The sequence below is a fragment of the Vanacampus margaritifer genome, chromosome 14 (genome assembly GCF_051991255.1).
Source record: "Vanacampus margaritifer isolate UIUO_Vmar chromosome 14, RoL_Vmar_1.0, whole genome shotgun sequence".
Lineage (NCBI taxonomy): Eukaryota > Metazoa > Chordata > Actinopteri > Syngnathiformes > Syngnathidae > Vanacampus > Vanacampus margaritifer.
The window spans coordinates 11,621,853-11,649,694 of NC_135445.1; the positions used below are offsets into that span (position 1 = coordinate 11,621,853).

At 39.8% G+C, this 27,842-nt stretch overlaps 2 protein-coding genes across 3 annotated transcripts; one reads left to right on the top strand and one right to left on the bottom strand.

Annotated features, from left to right (window-relative positions):
* Window positions 1–343: 343 nt before the first annotated feature.
* Window positions 344–4,446, top strand: edf1 (endothelial differentiation-related factor 1). The gene is made up of 5 exons (XM_077543008.1): window positions 344–561; window positions 2,672–2,723; window positions 2,814–2,974; window positions 3,056–3,149; window positions 3,991–4,446. The coding sequence occupies exons 1-5, from the start codon at window positions 484–486 to the stop codon at window positions 4,050–4,052; spliced, it is 447 nt and encodes a 148-aa protein (XP_077399134.1). The 5' UTR covers window positions 344–483; the 3' UTR covers window positions 4,053–4,446.
* A 1,128-nt stretch (window positions 4,447–5,574) lies between these two features.
* On the bottom strand, window positions 5,575–27,842 carry prag1 (PEAK1 related, kinase-activating pseudokinase 1). Of its 2 annotated transcripts, none has more exons than XM_077543016.1 (7): window positions 27,503–27,842; window positions 21,908–22,257; window positions 19,221–20,899; window positions 13,985–14,130; window positions 11,556–12,322; window positions 9,444–10,139; window positions 5,575–8,036 (listed from the first exon to the last, which is right to left on the bottom strand). In XM_077543016.1, exons 2-7 carry the CDS (start codon window positions 22,169–22,171, stop codon window positions 7,614–7,616), a joined length of 3,975 nt encoding a protein of 1,324 aa, XP_077399142.1. In that variant the 5' UTR covers window positions 22,172–22,257; window positions 27,503–27,842; the 3' UTR covers window positions 5,575–7,613. The 2 variants fall into 2 exon arrangements, with proteins under 2 accessions (XP_077399142.1, XP_077399141.1); XM_077543015.1 differs by having other exon boundaries at window positions 19,221–20,902; window positions 27,503–27,841.

Genomic DNA, 27,842 nt, shown 5'->3' on the forward strand with positions numbered 1-27,842 from the left:
TTAGATACACCTCACTACTATAAAGCCACAATGCAATTAATAATAAAATAACAATACAAGTGCAAGTGTCAAACATTCTGGCTTTATAAACATCCATTCATCCGCAACTAATAATACACAAGGTGATTTTAACCGCTATTAAAGGAGTTTTATCTTAAGATTATACTTGTTGTTTTTTGTGTGTGCTTTTTTTGTTTTCATTATCATTTTTATTTTTACCAAGCATCGCTTTACATGGCTGGTTGCATGGATGCATCTGCCACATCCAACATGGCGGATATTTTTACGGCTACATGACTGACGTCACCGTTGTCCAACTCTCGTGTTGTAAATAAAGCTTTGGGGAAACGCGTGGTTCTTGATAGTTGTTGGAGAAGACGACGCGTGCTTGTGGCGGCCACAAATAGCACCGAAAAGTCGACAATTACCAACGTTTTTTTCTCTTTTCTATTTTCAGCATTAATATTACACATTGCGAAGAAAATGGCCGAAAGCGATTGGGACACCGTGACTGTTTTGAGGAAGAAGGGCCCGAGTGGTGCTCAGTCCAAGTCCAAGCAGGTATCAATTCTACTCTTTTTTTGGTTTCTTATTTAGAGTACAGTCACAGCGAAACCATAAAATAAAACGAAAGAGTCCATAAAATCGCCATACGTCATCCACAGCGAGTTCGTCAGTCGCCTAGCTAGCATTGCTAGTGCTTCGTAGGATGTGACAATCCCAACAAATAAAACGATAGTCTTATGACTGCGTTGGAAATGATACGAACAGTTGAATATGTGACGTGTGTGTAATCGTGTAATGTTTAAGATAGATGGGCCAGTCCAACTCGTTACGCCGCTTTTGAAGCTTGGCGACATTTGCTAACAAACACAGACCGGCTACCATACAAGCCAACACGAACTAACTAGCATGGCACCAAACCAAGAAGCTACTTTTCATTTTCTTACTGTTTTACAGTACTTGCAAAATGGGCTTGCAGTTATTTAATATTGTAATATCAGAAACAAGTTTGACGTTTCTTGTGATCTAAAAGTATCGCTTGTGAATTCATGATCAGACTGTAACTTCCTACAGCCACTAGTAGCTCTCAAGTATACGGTAAATATTAAATACCCCCTCCATATTCGCGGACTGTTTTTATGCAGTTTAATCTATTTTAACTAACTAAACTTTCCTCCTGTGTTAGATGTTTAAGCGCCGTAATTCAAATTTCGACCGGTAGATGGCGGGATTTAAATCCATCCATCCATGAAGTACAATAATTCAATACAGGCTAGTTTATGTTGAAAGCTATTGACAATTCCGAACATCCGTGCGTTTTTGATATTTCCGCAATGGAATACAATGCAAATGCTTTTCTTTACACGGTATAAACAAACTGCGTATTGTCTAACTTTTGCCTGTGACTAGTATACAAACCAGACAGATTGTTATAATAGTCAAACAATATTTCCTCACATTTTAAAACCCAAATAATCCTCACAAATAAAATGTCAACGATCCAAAGTCGATGCTTTTCAATGAGCGGAGAGCTTCCTTTCACCGAGTTCACCGCCATTTTGACTTGTGACGTAAACTTGGAATAGTCATTTACGATGTTCACTAAGTTTGCCTCCTTCGGGTATCTGTAGCAGAAAGATGGCGGCAATTCATGTCAGCCTTCTTTAAGGTGAGGCACCACTAATGTAATAGAATTAGCGAATACTAGACCTTATAAAATATATATATATATGTTGCTGCGATAGAACTTTTTGGCGTGATATAAAAATTAATGGTGTTTAAAAAAAACAAAGAATGAATGTTGAAAATAAATAAAAAATCTACATCTTTAAAAAAAAAAGGGCCATAATGATATAAAAACACGCTTGTGTTTAAATTGGATATTTCTATGGATTTCATTTATTGCGGGAGTGGTTTGGACTCTAACACTACATGTTATAACTACTTTTGCACAATTTCATAATTTAAAATTGTTTTTTTCATTACTATACAATCATTTTTTAGTTTTTACCATTATTTCATTATTTACTGTATTTTGTGACAATTTACCATTTCCTTATTCATTTTTAGCAATTCCTTTATCGTTTCATATTTTTCATATTTTCTTTGCATTTTTATTTATATTGCTACATTAAAAAAAAATCAGTTTTACTATTTTGTATCTTATTGAGAACATATTATTTTTTCTATCTTCGAATTATAATTGTCTAGTTTTTAAAATTAACTTTAAAAAAGTATTTAAAAAAAACACTATTATTCTCTTCCAATTCATTAACCTTTTTTCACAGTTCTTTTTAATTGTATTTCTTTGTTATGATTCTTTTTCCCTTTAATTATGTTTAAAAAAAACGCTAACCAATTACAAATATTTGTTTTTATCCCAATTTCAGAATTAATTATGAATACAGTATTGGTAATTATTTTTCTTTTAATTTTTAATCATTTCATTACAATGCAATTTTTTTTTTTTATCATTTCATATAATTTTTTTCCCCTGTGTGCATTTATCTGTCCTACTTGGCTAATGATTAACTATTAGGGTGTGTTTTGAGTCCAAAGAGCATATTTTGACTCATTGGGCATGACATCATCATGTAAAAAAAAAAAGGATACAATAAAATAAAATTTGTATTAATAAGTATGTATTTTAAAAATTATTTTCCTGCAGGCGATCACTTCTGCTCAGAGACGCGGCGATGATGTGGAGACCACCAAGAAATGTAACTAACCCTCGCCGATGACAATGCAGTGTGCCATAAAGGCGTTGCCGCGGTAACCGTAGCCACCGTTTGCTCTGCTCCGACTCCAAGGGGCCGCCGGGCAGAACAAACAGCACCTGGTCAGCAAGAACACGGCCAAACTGGACCGCGAGACGGAGGAGCTGCACCACGACAGGGTCTCCTTGGAGGTCGGCAAGGTCATCCAGAAAGGCCGGCAGGATAAAGGGCTCACCCAGAAAGACCTCGCCACTGTGAGGACGCCACGCCACACGAGCACACTCGCTTGAGTTGGCGGTCAGGATAACCCGTCGGCGTGCGTTTGTTTTCCCCAGAAAGTCAACGAGAAGCCGCAAGTGATCGCCGACTACGAGAGTGGGCGGGCCATCCCCAGCAACCAGGTCATGGGCAAGATCGAGAGAGCCATCGGTAACGACCGCTCGGGCTTGCCAAGGGACGCCGTTTCAGAAGGGGGCGTCGTCACTTTTACTGCGGTTATCCATTTTCTCCAAAATAATATAAACCCGGCTTTTTGAAGCTGAGAGATGCTTCTGGAATATGGGATGAGCTATTTTTAGAACAGGCCAGCGAGCTACTCGTGGACATTTGGGGCTAACCATGTTGGTGACCTTTAAATCAGTACATATAGATAGCATCAAGGTGTGTCCCAAAAGTTCCAGGACTGGTACGCAAGATTCTGTTTTCTTTTTTTTTTTCAAACTCCAAATGATGATCAAGCATCAGGTTTGCAAAAGAGAGCAACCAAAGCATTTGCTTCATTCAGTACGTGAGACAAGGCAAGATGCTATTCAAAATGATTGTATTAATTTTTTTAAAGTGTTGTTTTTTTACTTTGTTAATCTTCCCTTTACATTTTTTCTTCCTTTTATAAAGAAATGTACTTATTAAAAAAAAAAATTGTTCATTTTGAAAAGTTTTTTTTGTTGGTGACATTATTTTAACTCATTCACTGTCATAAATTCATAAACATTAAACAAAAAGATTATTAAAAAAATTAGGGGCAACAGGTAATTAAAAATTGTAATTTAATCACATGACATCACTAGTTAACTCACGATTAATCACAAATTTTCTGAATGTACTATTAAAAAAAATCTAGGTTTTCATACTCTTGTTAACAAAATTGGGAAAAAATGTTAAACTAATAGAAATAGTTAAAAATGTATTTTTGACGTCTATAGCCATCAATGGCAGTGAATGAGTTAAGAGCGACGTGTGACTTGATGTGACGTGTCAATTTGTGCAACAGGCTTGAAGCTGCGCGGGAAGGACATTGGTCTACCGCTGGAGCCCAAATCTAAGACGAAATGAAGACAAAGCCTCGAAATCAGCCCACCCCTCCCCGGACCCTCCTCCAACACCCTTTCCCCATCTTCTCTTCCCTTCCCCGGGCTGATGAGTCCAGCGTTCCCACCTGAGGAACCGACTGGACACTCCACATCACAGGCTGCTTGCGGTTGAGACAAAAAAAATGCGTGAGAGCTTTTGCTTTTGGGTTCTTTTGCTTCCAGCCATCCTGGCGTGGTCATGTTGATGATGCTCTTTGAGATAAAACAGTTGCCAGCATGTTAACGGCCAAACGTTCTTAAAAATATGGCATCTTTTTTCCACTGACTTAGTGACAGTTGACGTGGATGTCATTAACAGTCGAGAAGCCTTTTATTGCTCTGCTTTGTTTTCATTGCAAATAAACTGACAATTCACACTTCAAGGTGTCCTCTTTTTTTCTAAACAATGTATTACTATAATTATGAATACATGATTTTATTACAGTTTTGCTTTCAAAGCCACACTTGTCCCAATGAAACATATGTACTGTATCCAAATTTGATCGGGCAAATTATCACATTTTGAAAATTGGGTTACAAAATGTTTCTTTTTTTTTTTTTGTAGACATTTTTTGTTTTTGTTAAAGACCCATTAGATTTACTTTTAATAATAACCTACACATGTTTTAAATTGCAAACTTTGGATATAATGAATTTATAAGTATTTTTCTCATTCTACATTTAAAGGATAAAAAAAGTGTGTGTTTTTTTTTAATGCCATAAGATGCTTGGTCAAGAGTTAGTTTTGCAGTTGCATGCATTCCATTAAAATATAAAAAATACTTCTTTTTTTTTATCTTAAAAATCAAGAGATCCATGGCCTAATACAACTAAGTAAATAAAAAAAACTGCTGTTTTTCACCTTTGAAGAACTCAATCTTGCCTTTAAAAAAAATCTAAATGTGGGAAAGTGCATGCATTTTCTTTGCATAGTTTTGGGGAATTAAATTTTTTTAGATAGACAATCCCCCATACCCCCCCCCCCCCCCAAAAAAAAATGAATACATCAGGGTTACTTTTTTTTTTCATTAAAAAACAAAACCACAATTTTGTAAGTGCATTTCACTGGAAGTTGGCAATTTCGCCTTAAATAAATGAGATTAGATAGAATCCACATGTAGCCACAAGATGGCAGTACAGAGCTGAAATGTGAAATGTTAAGTTTCCCATGTCACGATTGACGCGTTGCCACTGACAACTTCTATTCGTATTTTGGTCCAGACCATAGAGCATATAGATTTGTAGACCAGCAGCAGGATTTTAAAATCTATTATTTGACTCACAGGAAACCAGTCTAGTGATTTTTTAGGACAGTGGTCCAGTTTCCTGGTAAGGATTCTGGCGGCAGCATTTTTGAATCAGCTGCAGCTGCTCTCCTATTGGTCGTGTTTCCATAGCAACATACACAGTTGGGAGTGAGGGGGGGGATACACTGTGGAGACGGAGGGGCTCCAAACAGAATCGTTTTGTTTGCTTTGGGCATGTAGAAATAAAACCCCCAAAAATGGAAGTGAGAAAATAAATGCGGTTTATTGGTAGACACACACAATAATCAAATGATTAGTGAAAAGACACACGCATTCCGTACTTGCAATCCTGTTAAAACTCACTCACTCAATAAAGCAACTTTATTAAAAATCAAATGTTTGCTACTTGAAATCAAAACAAGGCTGCCATGAATAAAAACTTGAAGTGATGCTAACAAACAACATCATAAATATTACTTTGAAATGTTGCTCATTCTCATGGCTTTTTTTTTTTTAAGACCTGCTTGGGTTCTTTCGCAATCTACTGTACAAAACATTCTTGCATTCTTGTGAAAATCCAGTTCCACAAAAAAAAACACCAGCCATATTTACATGTTGGCTTCACACACACTCATGAGGAACATTTTTTTCTTTATCAGCACAATAAGGGAGAAGAAGTGAGCAGCCGTTGCACATCGTGTCGTCGGGACAGTACAGCAGATCATTCAAACTAACATGATAAGGATGCTTTTTCTTTCCATTCTAAAAATAAGGTTACATTTTCTAGACGACGCAGCAGGCTTTGAAAATGATGTGCCAAGTAATACTTGAAATACAGCACAGAAGACACAGCATCAAACATTAAGAATTGTAGCTAACGAGACAATAACCATTACATTTTATTGCAAGAAGTCTTAGGGCCGCACTGAAAAAGAGAGAAAAAAAAAGTAGATTTTCTAAATTGCTCATGAAATTTAAGATGTTGGATATTTGGGAGATATTGTATATTTAAGAAAAAAATTGACTATTTGAGTCCATTTTACAAGCAAGAAGTTGTTTTTCTGATGAAGTCGTTCTACGGGGAAAATAGTATATTGTCAAGATTTTATATATTTTTTTAAAAAGTATAATTTATTGATTTACAATAAAGTTCTATATCTTCAAGAAAAGTTTATTTTTTAGATTGAAATCATATTTTTTGAGTATAGTATAAAAAGGCCTATACTGTATTTGATGTTTTACATGAAAAGTTGTAGATTTCTTAGATTCGTCATAATTCTGTGAGAATAAATGTATATTTGAGTTAGTGAATTTGAGTTAGTGGCTTTTTAAAAAAAGACAAAATAGTGAACATCTTAGCGCAAAAGTCATGGTTTTAAAGTCATAAATTTATGAAAAAGTATTTGAGAAAAAGATGTGTAATTTCTCGATTAAAGTCCTAATTTACAAAAATAAAGTTGGATACTGAGGGAGAAAAGCCACACTTTGACATTTCTTGTCTATTTTTTATTTTCAAGAAAAATATTGCATATTTTTAAGATTACCGTTGCAATTTTACAAACACTACTCATGCATTCCAATATCTTCCAGATTAAAAAATAAACAAATTCTACTTTTAGACAGCAACAAAGTTGAACATCTTGGGTAAAAAGTATATTTTCAAGATGAAGAATCACAAATCTTCAAAATAAAAGTTGTAATTATACGACAATAATGTTATTTCCAAGAAAAAAGATAAAGAAAAAAGTAATGCTATATATTTTCAAGATATCATACCGTTTTCTTTAGAGATTATTCATACATTTTAGGAAAGAAATTGTATTTTTTTTTAGAAAGAATTCGAGACCCCAAAAAATGTACAGTATCAAGATTTAAGTCCATTTTATGAGAATAGTTGGAAAAAACAGATGTGCATTTCTGATATTAAAGGTGTAATTTTACAAGGATAAATAATATATAATCAAACTTTAGTATGGAAGTGTCATTTTCTTTTCTTTTTAGTTTGACCCTAATACTCCTTAGTCATTTCAGCCATGTTTGAAAAAGTGGCGGGATAAAAGTTCCAAAATGGACGGTAACACTAACAAGGAATTTGCGTTCACAGTGTCCCCTTTTGAAGAAAAGCACCACACATTCTGGACATTTGCCAAGAAAAAAAAAAAAAAAAAAGAGCAACAAGCGGGGATCAAGGACAGAACCTTGGGGGACTCCAGTTTGAGACGTTTTGAGGCCATGTGTCTCAATACCTTTGTCCAAACAGTGTACGACATCATCAGTCACACGGCACCTGCGCTCCATCACTTAAGTGAGTAGAGCAGCTCAGCGGTGTGACAAAGCGCCAGAGGGTGCGCAGACGAGAAGTACTGGCAGCACAGCCAGTCCTCCAGCTCGGCGTTGCGCTCGGGTTCCAGCGAGCGCTCGGCGAACTTCATCATAAGTAGCGCCCGCTTCACATCCAGCCAGTTGAGGAGGCCCTCGTGCCGGGCGCCGTCCGCCCCCGGGCCCCGCCTCTGCCACTGCTGATCCATCAGGTCCTTCCTGGGCCCCCACAGGAGGCCCTGCAGGACCCGCTTGGCGTCCTGGATGTGGATGCGCTTGATAGGGTCCGGCTGGAGCAGGAGCCGAGCCAGCCTCTGGAGGCCGGCTGAGTACAGCGACACGGCCGGGATGGCGGGCAGGTCCTCGCAGCGGTAGTCCTGCTCCTTCAGGGCTGGACTCACCTGCAAGGGGAAAACAAATGCATATTTACACTAAATTACAATAAAGTTTTTAAAAAAGGGGGAAAAAAGCCATAAAATGATGAGGATAAAGTTGTGTAATTTTAAGGGGAAAAAAATATTTTACAGACTAAAAAGTTGCATATCTGAGAACACACGTTGTCAAAAAAAAAAAGAAGGAATTGTACGAGATATTTTTGTATTTTTGAGGATTTTACTAAATTAAGTTATTCGTTTTACAATTTTTGAAAAATGTTTAGATTTTATTTAAAAAAGTAAATCTACAAGAAATAATTTACCCCAAAAAATAGAATTATAATAAAAATATAATATCTTCGAGATTGGAAAAAAGTTTTTTTTTTTTTTTTTTGAGGAAGAAATTAATATTTAATATTTTATAATATTACAAGAAGTTGTTTATTTTTTAGAAAAAAAATACGTTTTTTCTATAAAAACATTTTTTTTTAAAGACAAATTTGTAAGATTATAGTGGTCATTTTAAAAGAAGTTGCATAGTTCACCAAAAATTCTCTTTTTTGTGAGAATTTTTTTTTGTGTGATTGCAGTGGAATTCTGTGAAAAAAATAAAAAAACATTTTCCGGATAAAAAAAAAAAGGTGGAATTTTATAAGAAAATAAGATGTGGGGAAAAAAAACAAACTAGTTTGCATATCCTTTCAAGATTGCTATAATTTTACAGGACAAAAAAAAGTTTTATACATTTGAGAAAAAAAGTTGTAATTTGACTACAGTTGTGTATTTTCTAGAAAGAAAAATCAATTTAATAATTAGAATTTTGTGAGGAAGAAAAAGTTAATTTTTTAAAATATTTTTTTCTATATTTTCAAGATTAAGAGTAATTTTACTAGAAAAGAAAATGGATATTTTTTTGAGTTTTTGATTTTCCAAAATTAAAGCCATACACCTTCAAGTAAAAGAGCAGTACATTGTCTAGTTTGAAGTCTAATTTCTTAACTAAAGGCGCAATTTTTCAAGAAAAAAAAAAGGCACCTATTTTCAAGTATAAATTCTAGCATTTTTATGGGAAAAGTCTGCATATTTGCAAGAATAAAGTAAGAACTCATATATTTTTGAGAAAAAAAGTTTGGGATATTTTTGAGATTGAAATAATAATGTTAAAGAAAAAAAAGGTCTTTTTTGACAAAAAAAATATCAATATAGTTTCAAAAAATAAATAAATAAAATTTCTACATCAAAGTCCTATGTATATTTTTTTTAAGGTTAAAGTCACGCTTTTTTATGAAAAATGTATTAGATTAAACTAAGCTAAAAAAAATCATCTTTTTGATAAAAAGTCATATAGTTGAGAATAAAGTTTTCAAAACAAAATTTGTTACATTTTACAGATAAAAGTCATCTATGTCAGCAGCGGTAGTTATGTTCCTTCACCTCAAAGGGGTTGGGCTGGTGCAGAAGCTCATAGATCAGGATGCCCGTCTGGAACTCGTCGAATTTGCGGTATTGGGCGGCGGACACGATCTCGGGCGCTAAGCGGGCGTGGTCGCGCTTGACGCGCGGGTCCACGCTGGCGGACGCGGCGTCCTCGGCCGAGCGTCGCTTGGCCTTGGCGAAGTTGCTGATGAGGAGGCGAGGGAGGTGACGCTGACTAAAACCGCCGTTGGTCTCGGTCTGCTGGGGACTCGGAGACGGGGTGGGGGGGTGAGGAACCAGGAGGAGGTTCTCCAGGCACAGGTGGCGGTGCGTCACCCCGTGCTCCTTCAGGTGCTCCAGGCCGTGGCACAGCTGGAGCAGCAGGAAGCAGACGCGGCGCTCGTAAACCTCCGGCTGGCTTTTGTGGAAGGCCTCAAAGTCGCGAGCGAAGTCGGCCGCCGTCTGCCGGGGGATCTCGGGCGCGATGACCACCACTTGTTCGCGCTCCGTCTGCTGGCCGCGGGGCTGGGGCGGGGACGCGGGCGACGGCGAAGACGACGCTGACCCCTGGTCGGACGGCAGCATGCTCTGGGGGACGCACGCCAGGAAGTGGCCGCAGTCCTGCTGGAGGTTGAAGTGAGCCGGCATACTCTGCTGCACTGACAGGCCGTACAAGTGGCCCTGCTTGGCCTCTGCGGACGGACTCTTGCAGATCTGACCAGGCAAGATGAAGAGGCGGCGGCATGGGGGGAGGAAGAAGGAGAGAGGGAGGGGGAGGCAAGACACAAGACAGGAATTGCTGAAGGTCAATGCTGATTTAGTTCCTGTTCAAGTGAAATTAACGTATAGACGTCAAAAGATCCATTTAAACTGGGCTGGCAAAGAATGCGTAACAACACGAGGAGTTGGATTATGGTTTGAGGTTTTCCAAGATTTATCTGATTGTAAATTATGGAGGACCAAAAATGCCAACACTAAAATATATAAATAAACAAATGTGAACACAAACAGATATAAAAATTACAAATAACATTTTTCAATATAAAACCAAAATATATCAATAAAAATAAAATAAATAACTAAAAGTAAAAACAAATATAAAAATAAAAACAAGATTCAAAAAATAAATATATAAAAATATCAATCAATCAATAAAAATGCTCTGCCCTCATATTTATTTATTTCATGCCGCAGACGCTGTCAACATGAAATCCGTCATGAAATGTTATTCAAATGAGGGGGCGGTCCTAAGCGTGTCTTGGGTTGGACTCCGCCGTTGCAAACTGCCTAGAGCGAGCGGGTCGGCGAACAAGGAAGTCTCGCAGACTTACATGGAGAGCTCCAGCAATGGACGACTATCTTGTCCACTTTCAACTTGCAACTTGAGTTGCTCGACAACTTCACACAAAAGTTCCTGTAAACGACAAAGTCCATTGTTTCTTTCGTGGGTGTGAATTCGCCCATGCTGTGGAATGGGCAGAGTCTGACATAGACTGACATGTCGATCAACCAATAGACGAATAGTTCAACCCAAAACAGACATAGGACCGCCCCCTCATTTGAATAACTTCATGACACATTTCATGCTGTAACATGAAATTAATAAATATGAGAGCACAGCCTTTTTTATTTATTGTTTGACATTTAATTCTATGTATATATATTTTTTTATTTTTTTTTATTTCCACATTTATGTAATTTTTTTATTTTTGTAGTTTTCCATACATACATTATATATATATACACACACATATATATATATATTTTTTTTTTAAATTTCCATTTATATACTTTTTTGGTATTTAATTTATTATATTTTTTTATATCTGTTTTTATTTTCCCTTTTATTTATTTATTTATTTATGTATTTATTTATATTTTAGGCATTTTTGGTCCTCCATAGTAAATTCTCCCAGCAGACGAATGAGTGAGCCTGCGGGCATCCAAGCCGCAGCTTCAAAGAGCAGTAACAACTGAGTACACGCCCTCCTCCAGTTGTGTTTACTTTGTTGTGCGCCCAAGTGGGACCAACCCATCTGGAGTCCCAGAACAAACAAATCCAGCGCCCTGAAAAACCCTAAACTGCTTTCACTACTAAGACAAAATCCAACCGGAGTATTTGTGCCTTACCTTCACGGCGTAGGAGTTGCTGAGGTCGGAAGCACAGGCGGCGGAATAGTAGACGGCGTCACCCGCGTTGCAGCTGGGCTTGTTGGACGTGAGCCTGAACAAGGACCAGTTGCTCTCCTCGAACCTCATCCGGTTCCTCTTTGAGCCTGTGAAGTGCTCCTCGCATTTGAGAGCCAAGCGGCGCAGGGACTCGGCATACAGGCCGCCCAGCTTGGAGTACACGCCCTCCCGGCTGTCCATGTTGCTCAGGAGGGTCTGCAGCTGCAAAGTGGAGCCCAGGTTGGACGTCGAACCCGCTTCCGAGGCCGAGAAGGGGGAGCTGAGCTGTGGGGAGGAGGAGCAGGTGATGCTACTCCGGCAGTGGACACCTAAACGTCCGAGATTCTTAAAAGGCTCGTCCAAAGTCCGGGATCTGGAGGGTCGGCCCAGGGGGGCGTGGCAGCGCTCCAGAGACTCATTGGAGGAGAAAATGACTCTGGGGTCTACTGGACTGGACGGCAAACTGGCCCGGCAGCTGGAGTCATTTGGTCTGCACACGTTGTTTTCCGAGCCGGTGAACGGTAGGCGTGGATAGGCCCGGACGAAGGCTTTGGAAGTGGCGCTGTCGGGGGCAGACACGGTGCGGTTGACCATCTTCTTCTCAGGAAGTGGAGGCGGCTGGGCGGTGGTGATGCTGAAAGTGGGAGGCCGCGGAGAACCCGGCGCCGACGCCGCCGGACTTCTCAGGAACGGAGAGGAGCAGGACAACCGCGATCCATCCCGAGAACCTGAGGAGATTGGAGATGACAGTTTCAGTCAAGCGTCTGACGGATTCCGACATTTGACACATTTCAGTTTTCTTCCGAATGATCTCAGTTCAGATGACCTCTCGCCTCCGACATTCCAAACGCCGTCTTCCATCCGCAAATCAAGACTGTGTGGCGACTTTAAGCGCCGGAGGAGTCAGATGCTGAGATAATTGTGTGGTGCGGCCTCCAGTGACTGCGAGGAGGATGTAGCCAATCAGAGCCCCCTCCCCCCTCGTTATCGGACTCCATAATTATCTCTTCAAACGACGTTGGAAGCCAGGAAGTCGCGGCAAATGCAACAGACTTTTTCATCCAAAAGACATACCGTAAGAGACGTGCTGCTTGTTCCCCGTCTGAGGTCTTTGGTGAGGTTATAAAAATGTTTTCTGGTGTCTGGTCTCAGTCACAACAGTGTGAAAGAGGAAGCGATAAGATGACAGACAGCCGCAATAAAACCTTGGGAGTTCCTCTGCTCGTCTGTGGACGGTTTTACTCTGGACAAAGTGCATCAGACACTTCTCCGTTTGTATATGAACACCTAGCTAATTATTTTACGTATATAGTGTCAGGCTAAGCAAGTTAAAGAGGAAGTCAACCTTGTTATATATGTTATATGTGATCTCACTAGTCTAAACATGACATTCTGATTAATATTACAGTTGTGGAATAGGAGTTGTCCATCTAAGGGGGCGGCCATTTTGCCACTTGCTGTCGACTGGAGATGACATCACAGTTGCTTAGGGTTTGGGTAACAACCAATCACAGCTCACCTGTTTTCCGGAGATGACCTGTGATTGGTTGTTACCTGAGCAACTGTGATGTCATTTTCACTCGACAGCAAGTGGCAAAATGGCCGCCTTCTGAATTAGAAAAAAACGGCTGGATTTTGCTGCTTATCTCATATTCCACTAATGCAATATTAATCAGAATACCGTATTTTGACTAGTGGGGCTACATACAACCTAAAAATTTTCAATAATTTTTTGGGGGTTGACCTCCCCCCCTTTAACGATTACCACATATTTGTAAATTTATCTTTCGCATTGCCTTCCAATCTCAAACTACAAAAGGCTTCCACTTCACCAAAACATACGTGTACTTGCGTGACCCTCCCTGTTCCTCATTACAACTCCAGACAGTCCACTTCTTCTCTGTCTGTTTTCTAACCACAGAAGATGACCGGCAAGTTTCAGTTGAATAACAACTGCATTGGCAAAGACGTATTTATAATTATTATTATTTTTTTTCGTTTTATGCTTGCGCAAACAGAAGGCTTTAATGCAGCCTCTTAACTGCAAATAAATGGTAGTTATTACACAAACGGCCAGCAGGTGGCAGCAGAGTATAAGAGATCAACCAGGGCCGTGTTGGAAAAAAAGCTTTCTTAAATAATTTGTTAAGAATGATGACACTTAGCTATATTCTAATGCTAATTGCTGCAAAATGGAAACCGATAGAAATATACTATTCTTGTGGGCCTTGCAAAATCAGTCAAAATCCAGTAAAACAGCCGCGAGTGAAGGGGATTGAATGAATTAACGATGAGCTAACAATGCTAACGATAAGACCTCGCAGTATCTGGTTATACTAATAGCAATCGGTACTGCAGATTGGAAGGAAGAACCGATCAAAGTGCCTCACCCGTGTCAGCAGTCAGACTGTCGGTGGAGGCAGTCAGTAGGCCGGCGCTGCTCAGGTCTCGAGGGGACGTGGCGGGAACGTCCAGTGAGCCGAGCTGGACGCAGCGGTTCAGCTCCATGTTGCTGCCGCTCAAGTGACCAGACACTCTGTTGTAAAAAAAAGACAGACGAGGAGAGGGCTCAAAAACACGGTAATCACACTTGTTGCATATTCACTTCCTGATTTCAAATAATGCGACCAACATCCTCCGACTTGCCACTGTCACTTGTGAAAACAGCGCATGTGCTGACTTTCAAATCAAGGCGACCAATTAAGGTGAGTGACAGCCACTTGTCTAATCAGTGGCGCTAATGGCTCGGGCAAACAGCGGTCCATCCCACTTCCCTCCCTCGCCCCCATTACAAAAACGACTCCTGCCTCCGTTCATCTCACGGCCTTTGCCGTCAACTCTGCCATAAATCAGAGGACAACGAGGACGAATAGACGATACAGCGCACGTTTCGCAAAGGTTTCTGCTGTCATTAAAGGAGCCGGCGTGAAAGGCGTTTAACGCAGAGACATGTCTGTGCACGTCTGTGGACAGTGTGTTTCCAAAACATGAGATTTCTATGCGGAAAGAATGTCTAACGCCGCCCGTTAGCCGTGGGAGGACGAGCAAGGCCCTGCAAGTCTACACGGTTGTGTTTTGTTTACGCTTTGAAATTATATGTTTCGATATGAAATGTCAGAAAACGGTGAAAACAATGATATTTGGGTTACAGTAACTGGGGGTGTTTTTGTTTTTTGAGTATTGGGTGTCTATTAGGATCAAAATATTTACTAGTACTAAATAAATATATTACTCAACTATACTGAGTTATTCTGTTATTTCTAATAATCAGTATTTTAAAGAGAGACGTGACTAATCAAGCCATTTTTAGCAGTAAAAAGTGAATATTTTGTCCAGAATTAATTTGATAACTTCATTGCTTTTCATGTACAATTAAAACCTTTAAAAACAATTTTTTCCACTTGCTGTCTATTTAAGATGACATCACCTGTGCTGAGGAAGTAGGTAACGACCAATCACGACTCACCTGTTTTCTGGATTTGGTCAGCAAACTGATATATGTATGTATCTATGTATATTTAAAAAAATAAAATAAAATATATATATATATATATAAAATAAAAATAAATAAATATATATATATACATATATATATATATATATATATATATGTATGTATGTATGTATATCAACATAACGATTCAGAAGTTTGAAAAAGGCTGCTTTTGAAAAATAATAATAATAATTAGAGGCTGGTGTTAAAATAAACCATTTCCAAGCCCACAAACTAAAAGGCATGTCGTCACAACACAAAACGACGCAACTCACAGGATGTTTGTTGCACTTATTTTTGGGACGCCCGCTTTTAGCCCAAGCAGCACTTAATCAACATCCTAATTGCACATTTCCTGCTAACAGATACCAACACTTCCTTTGCTATAAAAAGACACCACACAAGCTTGTCATTTACAATTCTATGACCGCCCTGACCCGCTTTTAAAGTGTACTGTACACAAACATCTAGCAGTAAATGACACATTAATTAGTCGCTCTGCGGAACAGTTACAAGATATGAACGGAATATGGTGTGATTACGTGGAACTGCTATACAACAATGAAAGGTGTGTGTGAGCTTATCGCCCCAGACACATTAAATGACAACACATTTTATGAGATTTGAGCAAGGTGGAGCTTGGAAAGATTCCAGGCTGACTGATTCAGAATTTCGGAGGAGGGTCACAATGTGGCGCAACACATTATTTTACGGACCGGTAAAAGCCTTCAAACACAAATCAAGCATTTTCCCAAAACCAGGAGACGAGTTTCCTACCTCATTATGAAGTAAGTCCGGACTGGCAGGCTACACCCCCCCCCCCACCCCCCAAAACAAACAACAAGTTTTAGGATGAGCCTGATGGCTCACATAAGATGTAACCTAACCTTGGCACGGCCCGGATCGTCGCTGTATTTAAAGCTCCCAAATCGAGCGATCCTGTTTGGTGAGCGCTCACATGACGAGTGATGAATGCCTGATCTATTAATTCTCCTTCTATTGATGGACAGAGTGGGACAGTTTGGGTGTTGCCCCGGGCAACAATCTGTTCAGCAGGGCCCCCTCCCTTTGGCTATCTCCGGCTGACTGGCACTTGAAGCCTTTTACGATCTCATACACCCTCACACACATACTACATGCGCACACACCTGCAAGACGGCTTGCAGTGTGAATGAAGCAAGTGCAAGTCCGAAGATAGAAATGACCAAAAAGTAGATTTTAACGGTGTCAAAGCTCCTCTTTAGGAGCCATCTGTGGCTTTTAAATGATTCATCACATCATCATGCGTCACGGGGCACATGAAAACGCATCAACTTGTTGGGTAAAGACATCACAAAACCACCAAAAAACTGAAACGGCACAATCAGCAGCAGCTAGATCAGCAACCTTTACTGTCAAAAAAGCCATTTTAGGCCAAATCAATAACAAGGAGGTGCAAAACATTTGAACATTGTGGTGAACGAAACGGTGTGTTAGTGTTAGTCTAATGTGCCCGAACCAGAACACAAAAATATGCTGCATCCAATTCATGTTCTTCTACCTTTTGTAATTTTTCGTACTTCATTTGCATGCACTTTTAGACTTTTCTGCTTTTTTGTCAAATTTTTGGCAATTTTATTGTACTATGATCATTTCTGTCGTTCTTCCTTTTTTGGACAATTTTTGGCTATTTTTTGAATGTTTTCTTTTCTGCCCTTTAAAAAATATATATGTATATTTTTATACCTTTTTTTTTTTTGCAATTCCAAAGACATTTTATAGTAATTTTCTGCCTTTCTTCTTTTGTTTTTGGACATTTTATGGTTACTTTTTGAACATTTTATTTTCTCCTTTTATTGAATAAGAATTACAATTTTAAAAATTCTCTGACATTTTTGGCAATTTGATGGATGGTAATTTTCTGCCTTTCTTCTCTTTTTTTTGGACATTTTATGGCTATTTTTGAATTTTTTTTCTTCCTTTTTTGCTATCCATTATCTGACATTGTTGGCAATTTTGTTGACATTACATGGTAATTTTCGGGATTTCTTGTTTTATTTTTGGGCATTTTATAGTTTTATTTTTTTTTTTTAATTTTCTTTTCTTTTCCTTTCTCAATTTTCTGACTTCGTTTTTTGCAATTCCAAAGACATTTTATGGTAATTTTCTGTCTTTCTTCTTTTGCTATTGGACATTTAATGGATACTTTTCTCCTTTTTATTGAATTTTTTTTATTCTCTATGACATTTTTAGCAATTTCATGGAGCTTTTATGCTAGATTTCTTCTTTTCCTCTTCCTTTTTGGATATTCGATGGTCACTTTTAGGAAATTTTTAAGCATTTTCTAAAACTTTTTCATCCACATTGTGTCTCTTTTTTTCTGACAACTTAAAAATTTGGACTCTGACATTTTGAAATATTTAATTATTCCTTTCTTATTTTTATCATTAATTCATGTGCAGAATATTTAATCTGAAAAATAAACATAAATATGTAAAACAAATATTTCTGCTCATTTTTTTTTGAGAGATCCACAGGGAGCCACTGCAGAGGGACTAATGAGCCACATGTGGGTCTAGAGCCTCAGGTTGGAGACCTGAGCTAGATGATAAGGCGGGCATCCCAATACTGTTCAACAGTAAAGAAACATTGAGTCATTGAAAAGTTTCACATACACAAAATACAACAATATTGTCAAATCACTTGCCAGGCCAGGCCAGTTATCCCCACAAGGGTCGCGGGTGTGCTGGAGCCTATCCCAGCTGTCATGGGTGGAACCAAATCATCCTCACTCAGTTCTGTGATGCTCATTTCAAAATGTGAAGTTTTTTACTTTGTCAGCATAAGTTTGGTTAAGCTCCAAATTCATCAGCATAATTTTGGCTATGCTCTAAATTGTGTAAGTAGAAGCATTCCAATTTGAAGGTGCCGCTGTATTCCTCTGCAAAAATCATTAATTGTTTATCTTTGTCCCCTCTTTAATAGCTCAGTCTATCAAGCTGCAGTCAAAACAAAGGTCACTATTTAACAGTGCGTTCATTAGAATTGAAAAAACTCACATTAGGAGCATGAATAGAACAAGGCGTGCATTGAGGAGGGATGCTCTGTTTGAATGGAGCCCAAATAAAGCTGCACAGTGAGTGTCGCACAGTTGACAGCAGTCAGGTACTGTATGTCTATATGTGGCAGTGGCACCGACGCAATTCACGTCCTATCAGAGAGCAAAATATATTTACTGTGTCAGGAGTAAGTGCCCACCGTCAGCGCTAAATTATGTCATATGCGTAAAGCAGAGCGGCGCCACAAATGAATTACAGTGCCGTTAATGCTAATGCACGGTCACAGGTAGGAACAGTGAAGGACAGCAATGTCAACTTGCGTTATTAATAGGACGTGCTGCTCGATTATGAAGAAAATATTTATCATGATTGTATTGGTAATAGCTGAAATCATGATTTATTTTTGGGTACAAAACAAGAAAATGTTTAAATGTAAAAAATATTAAGAAAAAAAAATATTTAAAACACTATAATCATGCAAGTTCCTTTATTAAATTAGTAATTTAAAAATAAAAAGGTGCAAATTTATACATTTAAACAACTCAAAGAAATTTTTTTTTTAAACAATTATGCTGATTTTGTAATTGTGGAGTGTAATAATCAAAATTGTAATCGAATTTTGATCAAATTGCACAAGGACACTTCATGTTGGACAGCAAGTTTACAGTTGAGGCCAGATCAGTCTGGAAACAGAAAACCCAATTTTGTCTCTATAATTAATTATTTATTTTATATATATATATATATTTTTTTACTATATTATTATATGTATTTATTATATAGTATATTCATTTTATTATATTAATTTTATATGTTATATTTTTTTTATTATACTATATACATTATTATATTTTACTTTTTAAGTTAAAGTTACAAATAATGGCTTGCCCAAAAAATTCTCTTGACATTTATTACAATTTCATGGACATTTTATGGTGATTTTCGGCCTTTCCTCTTCCTTTTTGGGCATTTGATACCCTGGACGCTTTTCCAATTCCATCACCGGAAAAGGTTTAGATTTGACTCCTTCTGTACCACTTCCGCAGTAAAACAGCTACCACAGTACAATAGAATGGGAAAAGGGATCATTCTTACCTGTGCTGTTTCTTGGGCGGAGGCGGAGGCGGTGGCGGAGGTTGATTGGCCTCATGGTTGGCTGATCCTCGCCTCCCTGCTGCTGCCAGAGTGTCTGTTGAGCTGTCGTGTTGCTTGGCCGGCATGCTCCTGCTCTGCCGGGCCTCCTCCACTGCGACGGCACTTTCGCTGTCCCCCTGACAGGCACCATTGTTGGGCAGGGGCGGGGGGGCCGTGCCTGGCTCTGTCATCAGAGGGGGGCTGCTCGGAGCCTTGTGGCAGACTCTGGACTCCTTCCAAACAGCAGCGCCATTGACCGTCTCTGTCACACGAGATGTTGTCCGGGGATTAGTAGTCAGCGTCTTCTTTTCGCCGTCTTTCCGCTCTCTCTCCTCCTCCTCTTCTTCCTCGTCAATACGACAGTTCCAGGCGGAGCTGTTGTGGTGGTGGTGGTGGTGGTGCTTGGGCCAGCGCTCAGGTGCTGCCGGGCTGTGGTTTTCCGGCTGGACTTTGAAATGTCCCTCTTTGGCGGACACCAGGAAAAGCATGGAGAGTTCGGGGAGAGGAACAGGAGACGATAATGACGGAGAGAGGCTTGACGTGCCCAATTTGGGAAGGTCCGGAAGCGGAACCGGTGAAGAGATGGATGGTGACAGGCTGGAGGTGCCCAGTTTGGGGGACCGGGTGGTCCTTTTTGGTGGAATGGGCGGGCTGGACTGAGGTCTGGGGTGTAGTGAGGGAGTGAGGCTGGGTTCTGTTACCAAGGAGGGGGCGCTGCGGCTGGGGCTGGGCCAGCGGAAGGCCGTGATGCCGGGGTCCTTGTGTGCCGTGGGGCTAAAGTGGCACTGGGTGCCGATAGCTGAATCGGGGCTGCTCAGGTAGAACGTCCTTTTGCTGCCCTCCCTGTGAGCAGCCATCACAGAGATGGTTGCCCGCTGGCCTTCTCCTGAAAGTTCACAGTTGGTAGTCTGGTCTGGAGAACCCAGCGATCCGCTTCCCCGCGGCCTGCGCTTTTTTTTGGTGCTTTCTGCGTAAATGGGCTCGGAGTCCGGACCAATGGGGGAACTAGGCAGAGAGTTACCAGTCGTTTGTGGGCTTCGGGGGCTCCCAACTGAACCCTCGGTCACAGGCAGTGAATCTGTGCTGCTACCGAAGGAGGAGGAGGAGTCTAATGGGCTGTTTTGTTTGGACAAGACCGGAGGATAGTGCATGGATGGCTGACTGTTATTTAAAGTGTCCAGCGACAAAGCTGATGTTAAGGAACTGGCGGAAGTGCTAGATGTCTTGGCAGTTAGCACAGTCATGCTCTTATAGCTGATGCCATTGGTGTACAATTTGGCAGGACTAGTCGGACCAATATCCAAAGGGAAAGTTGTGTCTATGGAATTCTGGCGCAAAAAATTAGCGCTTTTCGGTGCACTACATGGGTTATAAGTGCTGATGGTTCTGGGGGAGGTGGTACTATTCTGCTGCCTGCAGGTGTCTTTATTGACATTGTGAGGACATTTCCCTTCATCTTGGGTGACCAACATGTTGTTAATGATCATGGACTCTTTGGACAAGGAGGAAAAGCAAAAGTCAGTCTTGGTGTCCGGAAGAGTTGAATCTCTAAGGCTCTTGTTACAGTTTTTACTATCAATATAACCCGTTAGATCCAGAATCTTCTTCAAGCCCAAACGCTCCACTGGGCTCTTCATGTTCTTCTGTCACAAAAAAAACAATAATAAATGACATTAGGGGTGGGAATCTTTAACTGTCTCACGATTCGATTGAATTCAGATTTTTGGGTTTGCGATTCGATTCAGAATCGATTTTGGATTCAAACCAATTTTTGATTGACAATGATTTCTGCTTCAACCTATAGATGTGCAAAGATTCGTCATGATCTACTCCAGTTTGCAAGACAGAATGACAAATGGAGACATTAAAATGTATTTTTTTTTTTTATTATAAATTTTTTTTTACATTTATTAAGTTTTGAATTGTAAGGAAAGTGCGTTCATTCCTGACTCATAGGACACACGCAGTCTACCTCACTTCCTGTAGCGTGTTCCCTCCCCCAAGCAACATGAACTCAAACTAAAAATACTATTGCTATTGCTACAGTATAAAGCCATTTATTACACTCCAGTTGAGGTTAACTGTAAATCTACACACACAAAACGAAGAAAATTACAAACACTTCTTTACACTGCTTGTTTCCCAAACATAGCTAGCTCAAGGCTAACGCACGATGGAAAGCGCCATTGACTCGCCAACGCTAATTAGCATGCTACATGCGGCACTTTTATCACTCAAAAGAACGACAATTCATACAAAAACGCTTCAGGAATGTATACACATAAACATCTTAACATTACTCACCGGCATATGCTCTTCCTACGCTGAAAAAAAAAAAACTTTATTGGCATAACTTGATTGTGACTTTTTTCTTCTATTCACTAATGTGGCTACAACTTAACAATGTATCAGAACCACACTGCCCCTAAGTGGCCAAATCGTTTAATGCGCTCCAAAAAAGTTACACACAAGCAAGGGCAAAACAGTATAAAATAATTTAAATAAAAATTTATTTGGAGACATTTATCGATTCTGTATCGTATTAACTGAGAATCGCAATTCCTTTGAGAATTGATTTTTGGGCACACCCCTAAAGAAAACAAACATACAGTATGACAGACATTAACAAACAGGTCCAAAAAAATCACCTGCTCTATGTTCATGTTGACGTCAGCCACCGAATCGCCGGTGTCCAGGCTCATCATGGTGGGTTTGACGGCGATGGTGGGCTTGCTGTAGGGTGAGGGTGCCGTCACTGCGTCGTCGTCATCGCCTCCGCTCTTCGGGCACGCGTCGGCGGGCGCGGCGCCTGCCGGGTGGCCTGCGGTCTTGTGAGCGCTGAGCTGGTGGAAGCAGTTCTTGCAGGAGCCGGGTTTCCACACGTGTTCTGCAAAGTCGCTGCACACTGACATCTTCGGCTTCGCTCGATCAGCGGAAGGTCAGAAGTGGCAGCGGGGCGTTGCGGCACAGGCGGGACATGATCTCATGGTTGCCAAGGCTGTGGTGGATTAGGGAGGACAGGAAAAAAAGATCAGGAGTTTAAAATAAGTCGGTATATTTTGCTCAAGCTACGAGTCGAATCATGCCCTGTACTTCTTCCGAGCAACACGGCTATTTTTTGCGCAAAGCATTAAGGTGCTAATTTTTGCTTTACGATGGTCGTATAGGAATATGTCACAAGTTAATCATTTAGTCTTACAAAAGTGTATTTAGTCTTTATTTACAGCACTAGCAACCTACATCACACATTAATTGCCATGACAACTACGTCTTCTTCTTTGGAGTCCAAACTACGGCCTGGGTGCCATTTGTGGCCCGCCATCTATTTTTAGATATAAAAAGCATATGCTAAAAAACGACATCGACAAATAAATTTGTTTCCTATACTGTAGCGCAGGGGTGCTCAAGTTCGGTCCTCGAGAGCCCCTATCCAGCCGGTGTTCCATGTTTCTCTCCACTAAAACACCTGATTCATGACCAGGATCGCTTTTCCAAATATGCAAATGAACTATTTACAATTAAACAGCTAACATTTGCCTTCGTGACACTGTGGTGAATAAAGATCATTCGTTTTTACAAGCAAATAAGGTTTCCTCCACTTTCTGCTTTGTGTCAAGGACCAACTTGTGAAAATATCACATGAATAATTGACAAGTAGTGTTCAGTGCAGGGGCTGATATTTTCTGGTGGGTTACAGGGTCTCGACCACCCCAAAATCTCGTAAAATCCTAAACTATTTTCCTTAGAGAAGCTGTTTATGTAGCATTACAAACAAACAAAAAACAATAAAACCCACTGTAATCTAAAAACAATATACAATTGCTTGATTGACTCATTTTAGTGTCTTTGATAAATTAAAGTTTTTTTCCGAACACACCCTAGGAAACAGGGATTTTGGGTTCCCCAGGTTTGGTTGTTTTGGTTCCCAGGATTATGCTAAACAACTCAATTTTGTGGAGGGTTGTTACAATGGATCCAAGAGAACGCCGTAGATAATGCATTCATCTTTATGACAAAAAATAAATAAATATTTCAGCAATGCATAAGAAGGGTATGTATGATGGTGTCGAGTGCCGCTGTAGCTGGAATCTGCTATTGGAGATGAAAACAATCCATCATGTCCGCCTTCCCTTGACTAAGGTCTAACTTCCAATGTAAAAACAGCAACAAGGGAGCCTGATCGCCGGCATCCATTAGGATATAAATGTCATCTGCGGATGTAACATAAGAAGTGCCGGCGTTTCTTGTTCCCATGGCCTTCTAAATTAGAGGCCATGCGCTGTCTGTTAAAGAAGAAGAAAAAAAGAAAAAAAAACAGCTAGCAAAAGAGAGGCCGCCTGTTGTGAACCCTGGTGCCATAAAAGCCCTCCCGGGTCCTCGGCAGCCCCCGGCATGCTGCAAGAAGACGGACGAGGCTCAAACATCCCGGAGGTCGGAATGTGAGGAATGTCTAAAAGGCGCAAGTCTCACCAGGGTGAATCTCACACCCTGAAAAAAAAAAAAAAAAACTCCTCCTCTTCTAAACACACTCAAGAGTCAGAGCACATGTGTGAGCGTCCTTGCGCAAACAAAGGCTACCTCCTTCCTCCTGTTGAACAGGAGCAACAGCGACAGGATCAACACCACTTCACAAGGATCATTTGTTGCCTGGCATCCCTCTTTATTTTTCCTTACCCCGCTTTAATTACCTCTCAACAAGGTGCCGCAATGACACACGAGCCCATTAGAGCAGCTCTCAAACATGTTTTAGAATGTAAGAAGGATTTCCCAAAGCCTCCAGAGAAAAACACAATGAATGGCGCGTACTTAGGAAGTAAGCCACTTCCTGTTGGTTTAAAAAGTACAAAATAGTTCAATCATGTTTACATTTGACTTTTCCCCCCCGGCTGACTCACTTGGAGTTAGCTCAATGCTTTATGTTTGTGACGACAGTGAGAGCCTCGCCTATCAACCTCACCTTATCCAGGCCAAACCAAACGATGACAGATCAGAAGGCGCTCACATTTGGTTTCGACATTTACTTGGTTATGGTTTCACTGGCTTTGGCTTTCCGCTATAAAAAATGATGGACTTGATTTAGCGTTTATTTACATGGCAACACCAGACGAATATCTTTTACCTTTACGTTATTGAAGTTTCCACATAAGACAATAACATTGTCACAAAAATAATCAGAAGTGGAAGCTAAGCCAGGACAGAAAATCATCTGTTGAAAATCCATTATGTACTGAAACAACTAAATAATGCGACCTGCATTAGAGGAAAAGACAGTTGAATTATAACCGCCATTTTGGAAGTCTTCAACTGCAGTATCTGTGTTTATTTGTTAACAAGCACAAATATTTAATATGCTCTCATTACAACTTTGAGGAAGTTTGGGTAGTTATTTTGATCAGTTTGATTCAATTGGTTACACATATTACTCTTTATTTGGTAGCGAATGGTTTTAGGCGTAAATATTTAATCAGTTAGATTCCATTTCGTAACAAGAGCCCAAGAAAGAAACTATTATGCTTTTTTTGGTGTTAGCTAGCGGAAGTTACATACAGAACGGCGCCAAGTTTTGTATTTTGGTTGGATGACATGAATTGAATTATTAGCATCATCTCTGAAGTAATGTATTAGCATTGTTTCTTTGTTAGCTAGTGAAGTGTTGGAAGACATTAATTTAATCAGAACCTTTAATTTAGACCCATTTAAATGCTGTTTTTTGTTTGTTAGCAAGATGCTAAAACTCTTTATTGGATGTCCTCAAAAGTTCAGAACTTGGATAGTTTATTTCTTCCGTTCATTCGTTGGTATCTACTGTCTGTTTTTCTATTAATTTGATTGTTTTGTTCTTATCAATTTGTTTATTAGCAAACAATGTTCCGCAAAAACTTTTGTACTTGAAATTATGTGTTAAGAAATTATACAGGCCAAAGGTGAAAAAGAAACGTTTGTTGATGTATATTCGTATAAACCTACTGTATGTATTTTTGTTCACTTATATTACTTATTTTTTTTCCCTCAAATTTCATCGATGAAGGTACGCAATTTGTTGCTGATCCAAATTAGAACTCTTGAACCTTGGTGGAAGTCTTTGCTCTACCGATTACCATTTTGAATGAGTTCTGCAGCACTGTTAGGTTCTGTTGTTTCACTGTCCCAGCAAGCAATCAAAGAATAACAGAGGGGGCGGGGGGGTTGTCAAGACATGGGAGAATCGTCTGAGTACATTGTTGTCCTCTGTCTGCCCTTTTCCCTCCAAACAAAATCTCCCGCTTTGCCCCTATTTGGGTCATTCCGACGTCCACCGACATGTTCCGGGATGTTTGTTTGACGAAAGCTAGACCCCACTGTCGACATTCCCCACGGCTCCTCAAGCTCAAGGTCCAATATTTCTCACTTCCTCTTACGGAAAGAAAAAAAAAATGCTGCAGACGTTCAATCACATGACAACGTCCAAAATAACAGAAACATGAATGTGTTAAGACGTCACCAGGACACAAGTTTGCTAACCAGAAAATTGCGTGTTAATGTTGAGAGATGCTGTCACTTAGCCAAAATGTCAAATAAAGAAGCAAATGTATAACTAGAACACTAGTTGATATATCACAATATTTTTTAGCAATCCTCACGCAGAATGGCTTTGTTTTATTTGATTTATTTTCCATCCATTTTCTTAACCACTTATTCCTCACAAAGGTCACGGGGGCACTAGAGCCTATCCCAGCTGGCTTCAGGCAGTAGGCGGGTACACCCTGAACTGGTTGCCAGCCAATCGCAGAGACCAACAACCATTCACACTCACAATCACACCTAGGGACAATTTGGAGTGTTCAATTAACCATGCATGTCCGGAGTACCCGGAGAAAACCCACACAGGCACGGGGAGAACATGCAAAGGAAGGCCGAAGCCTGGACTCTATCTCACGTCCTCTGCACATGATAAAATATAATATACAGAAAATGCTAAAAATACAAACTTTCCATGACACCTCTCAAACATCTTCAAAATTATAATATAACCTTAACCTATGTACGGCAATAATTCTGGCACAATACAGCTCTGTAGTAGCGCTTCTAACGCTTCGCTGGCAAAAAAAAAAAAAGAGCGAGCACCAACCTAGTGGCTTGGTGTGTTAATTACAGCGTTTTCAGTCATTTTTTAAAGTATGTGTAAACGGCTTTCACTTTGACAATGTTGTCATCTCCATGAGACATTTTTCAAAAACATATCCTGATAAAAATTAGGAAACAGAGAAACGCTCAATGGCATTGCCGTGAATTCTTTGCTTCACATATTAACAATATGGCTTTTTAATGACAGCGTTCCGTGAGTTTGTTTATTTTATACTGTCTTGCCATGAGTGCTTCAAATATTTTATAACACTTTTAATGTTGAACATTTTTAGAAACAACAAAATAAACAAATTACAATTATGGAACACAGTGCTGTAGTAGTGTCTTATACCTGGACGAAGCTTATTAAAGAGGAAATCAACCCGAAATGTTTCCTTTATAATAACAGTTGTATTTTTTTTCTCTCTCATGATTCCTCACAAATGAACCTTGACAGTCAACATGACTCAAAAAACATTCCCCGAGAGGAACCACAATTATAATTGTGATCTTGAGTTCTGAAAAAGTTGCCATATATCACATCAGACAGACTTATTGTCCTCAAGAGCTAACAATTAATTACAACAAGCATGCTGGCTGATGGGGTGCAATAAAAAGGTCGAAGGAGCTCGAGGGGCTTATCAACACACAACAGCTGCTCAAACTGCACTTCGACTAGTTGTGTAGTCACCTACTGTTCCCAAAATAATCAGTTTGGAGGTCATATTCAATTCATTATGGGTAGAAAATCGGATTAAACAAATGTTTATCAATGGTTTATGAGAATTGGCCAAATATAGCCCACAAGCCGTCAGTTGGCCACCAACTGCTTTAAAATGCTCAGTACCCACATCAATCAATGAAGTTGTTTTGTTTTTTCAAAAAGTGTGCAGCATACCTGTGTGACGTCATCAACAAATGACCAAAAAAAAGCGGATTTGTAAAGTGTTGACGACTGAGTACAACTTTAACCATTAAACGTGTATTATTTATGCCCCATGTCAAAAATAAAAATAAATACATAAAAACACCAATTATGTAAACATGTTTTCAAGTCGACACTTGAAGTTAAACGAGGTACATCGAGTGTTTATTTACAAATTATTAGCTACATTAGCTAGAAATGACCGGAAGCTTACCTGCTCCGACTTTCTGTTTTTGCCTGGCAACAAGAAATCAACCCCTCCAAAAAACCAAAACTGGACCACGTAATAAAAGTCGCGTGTTCGAATGCCTCCTGGTGCTGGAGAACTGCTGCAGTAAATCCCGTCTTCTGTCTAGTTGTTGATTTATCCCGAAGGCGACAGGTTCTTAAGGCGGTGGGCTGCTCGTGCTTGTGCTTGCAGTTTGCAGACGTGCACGTTGCTGCTGTTTGGCTGAATGACTGTGAATGAATGCGCGGTGCGCTGTGCAGAGGTGCAGCACGGATCCTCTGCAGCAGCTCGGAGGGGAGGACGAAAGGAGAGGAAGAGGTGGGAG

Excerpts from the sequence above, each read along its gene's own strand:
- edf1 (XM_077543008.1), top strand. The coding sequence starts at position 484 with ATGGCCGAAAGCGATTGGGACACCGTGACTGTTTTGAGGAAGAAGGGC. Across the intron at positions 562-2,671 it reads CTCAGTCCAAGTCCAAGCAG|GCGATCACTTCTGCTCAGAG; the intron begins GTATCAATTCTA and ends ATTTTCCTGCAG. Across the intron at positions 2,724-2,813 it reads TGTGGAGACCACCAAGAAAT|GGGCCGCCGGGCAGAACAAA; the intron begins GTAACTAACCCT and ends TCCGACTCCAAG.
- prag1 (XM_077543015.1), bottom strand. The coding sequence starts at position 22,171 with ATGTCAGTGTGCAGCGACTTTGCAGAACACGTGTGGAAACCCGGCTCC. Across the intron at positions 10,140-11,555 it reads GCAACTCCTACGCCGTGAAG|ATCTGCAAGAGTCCGTCCGC; the intron begins GTAAGGCACAAA and ends TTGCCTGGTCAG. Across the intron at positions 8,037-9,443 it reads ACCAGCCCAACCCCTTTGAG|GTGAGTCCAGCCCTGAAGGA; the intron begins GTGAAGGAACAT and ends TTCCCCTTGCAG.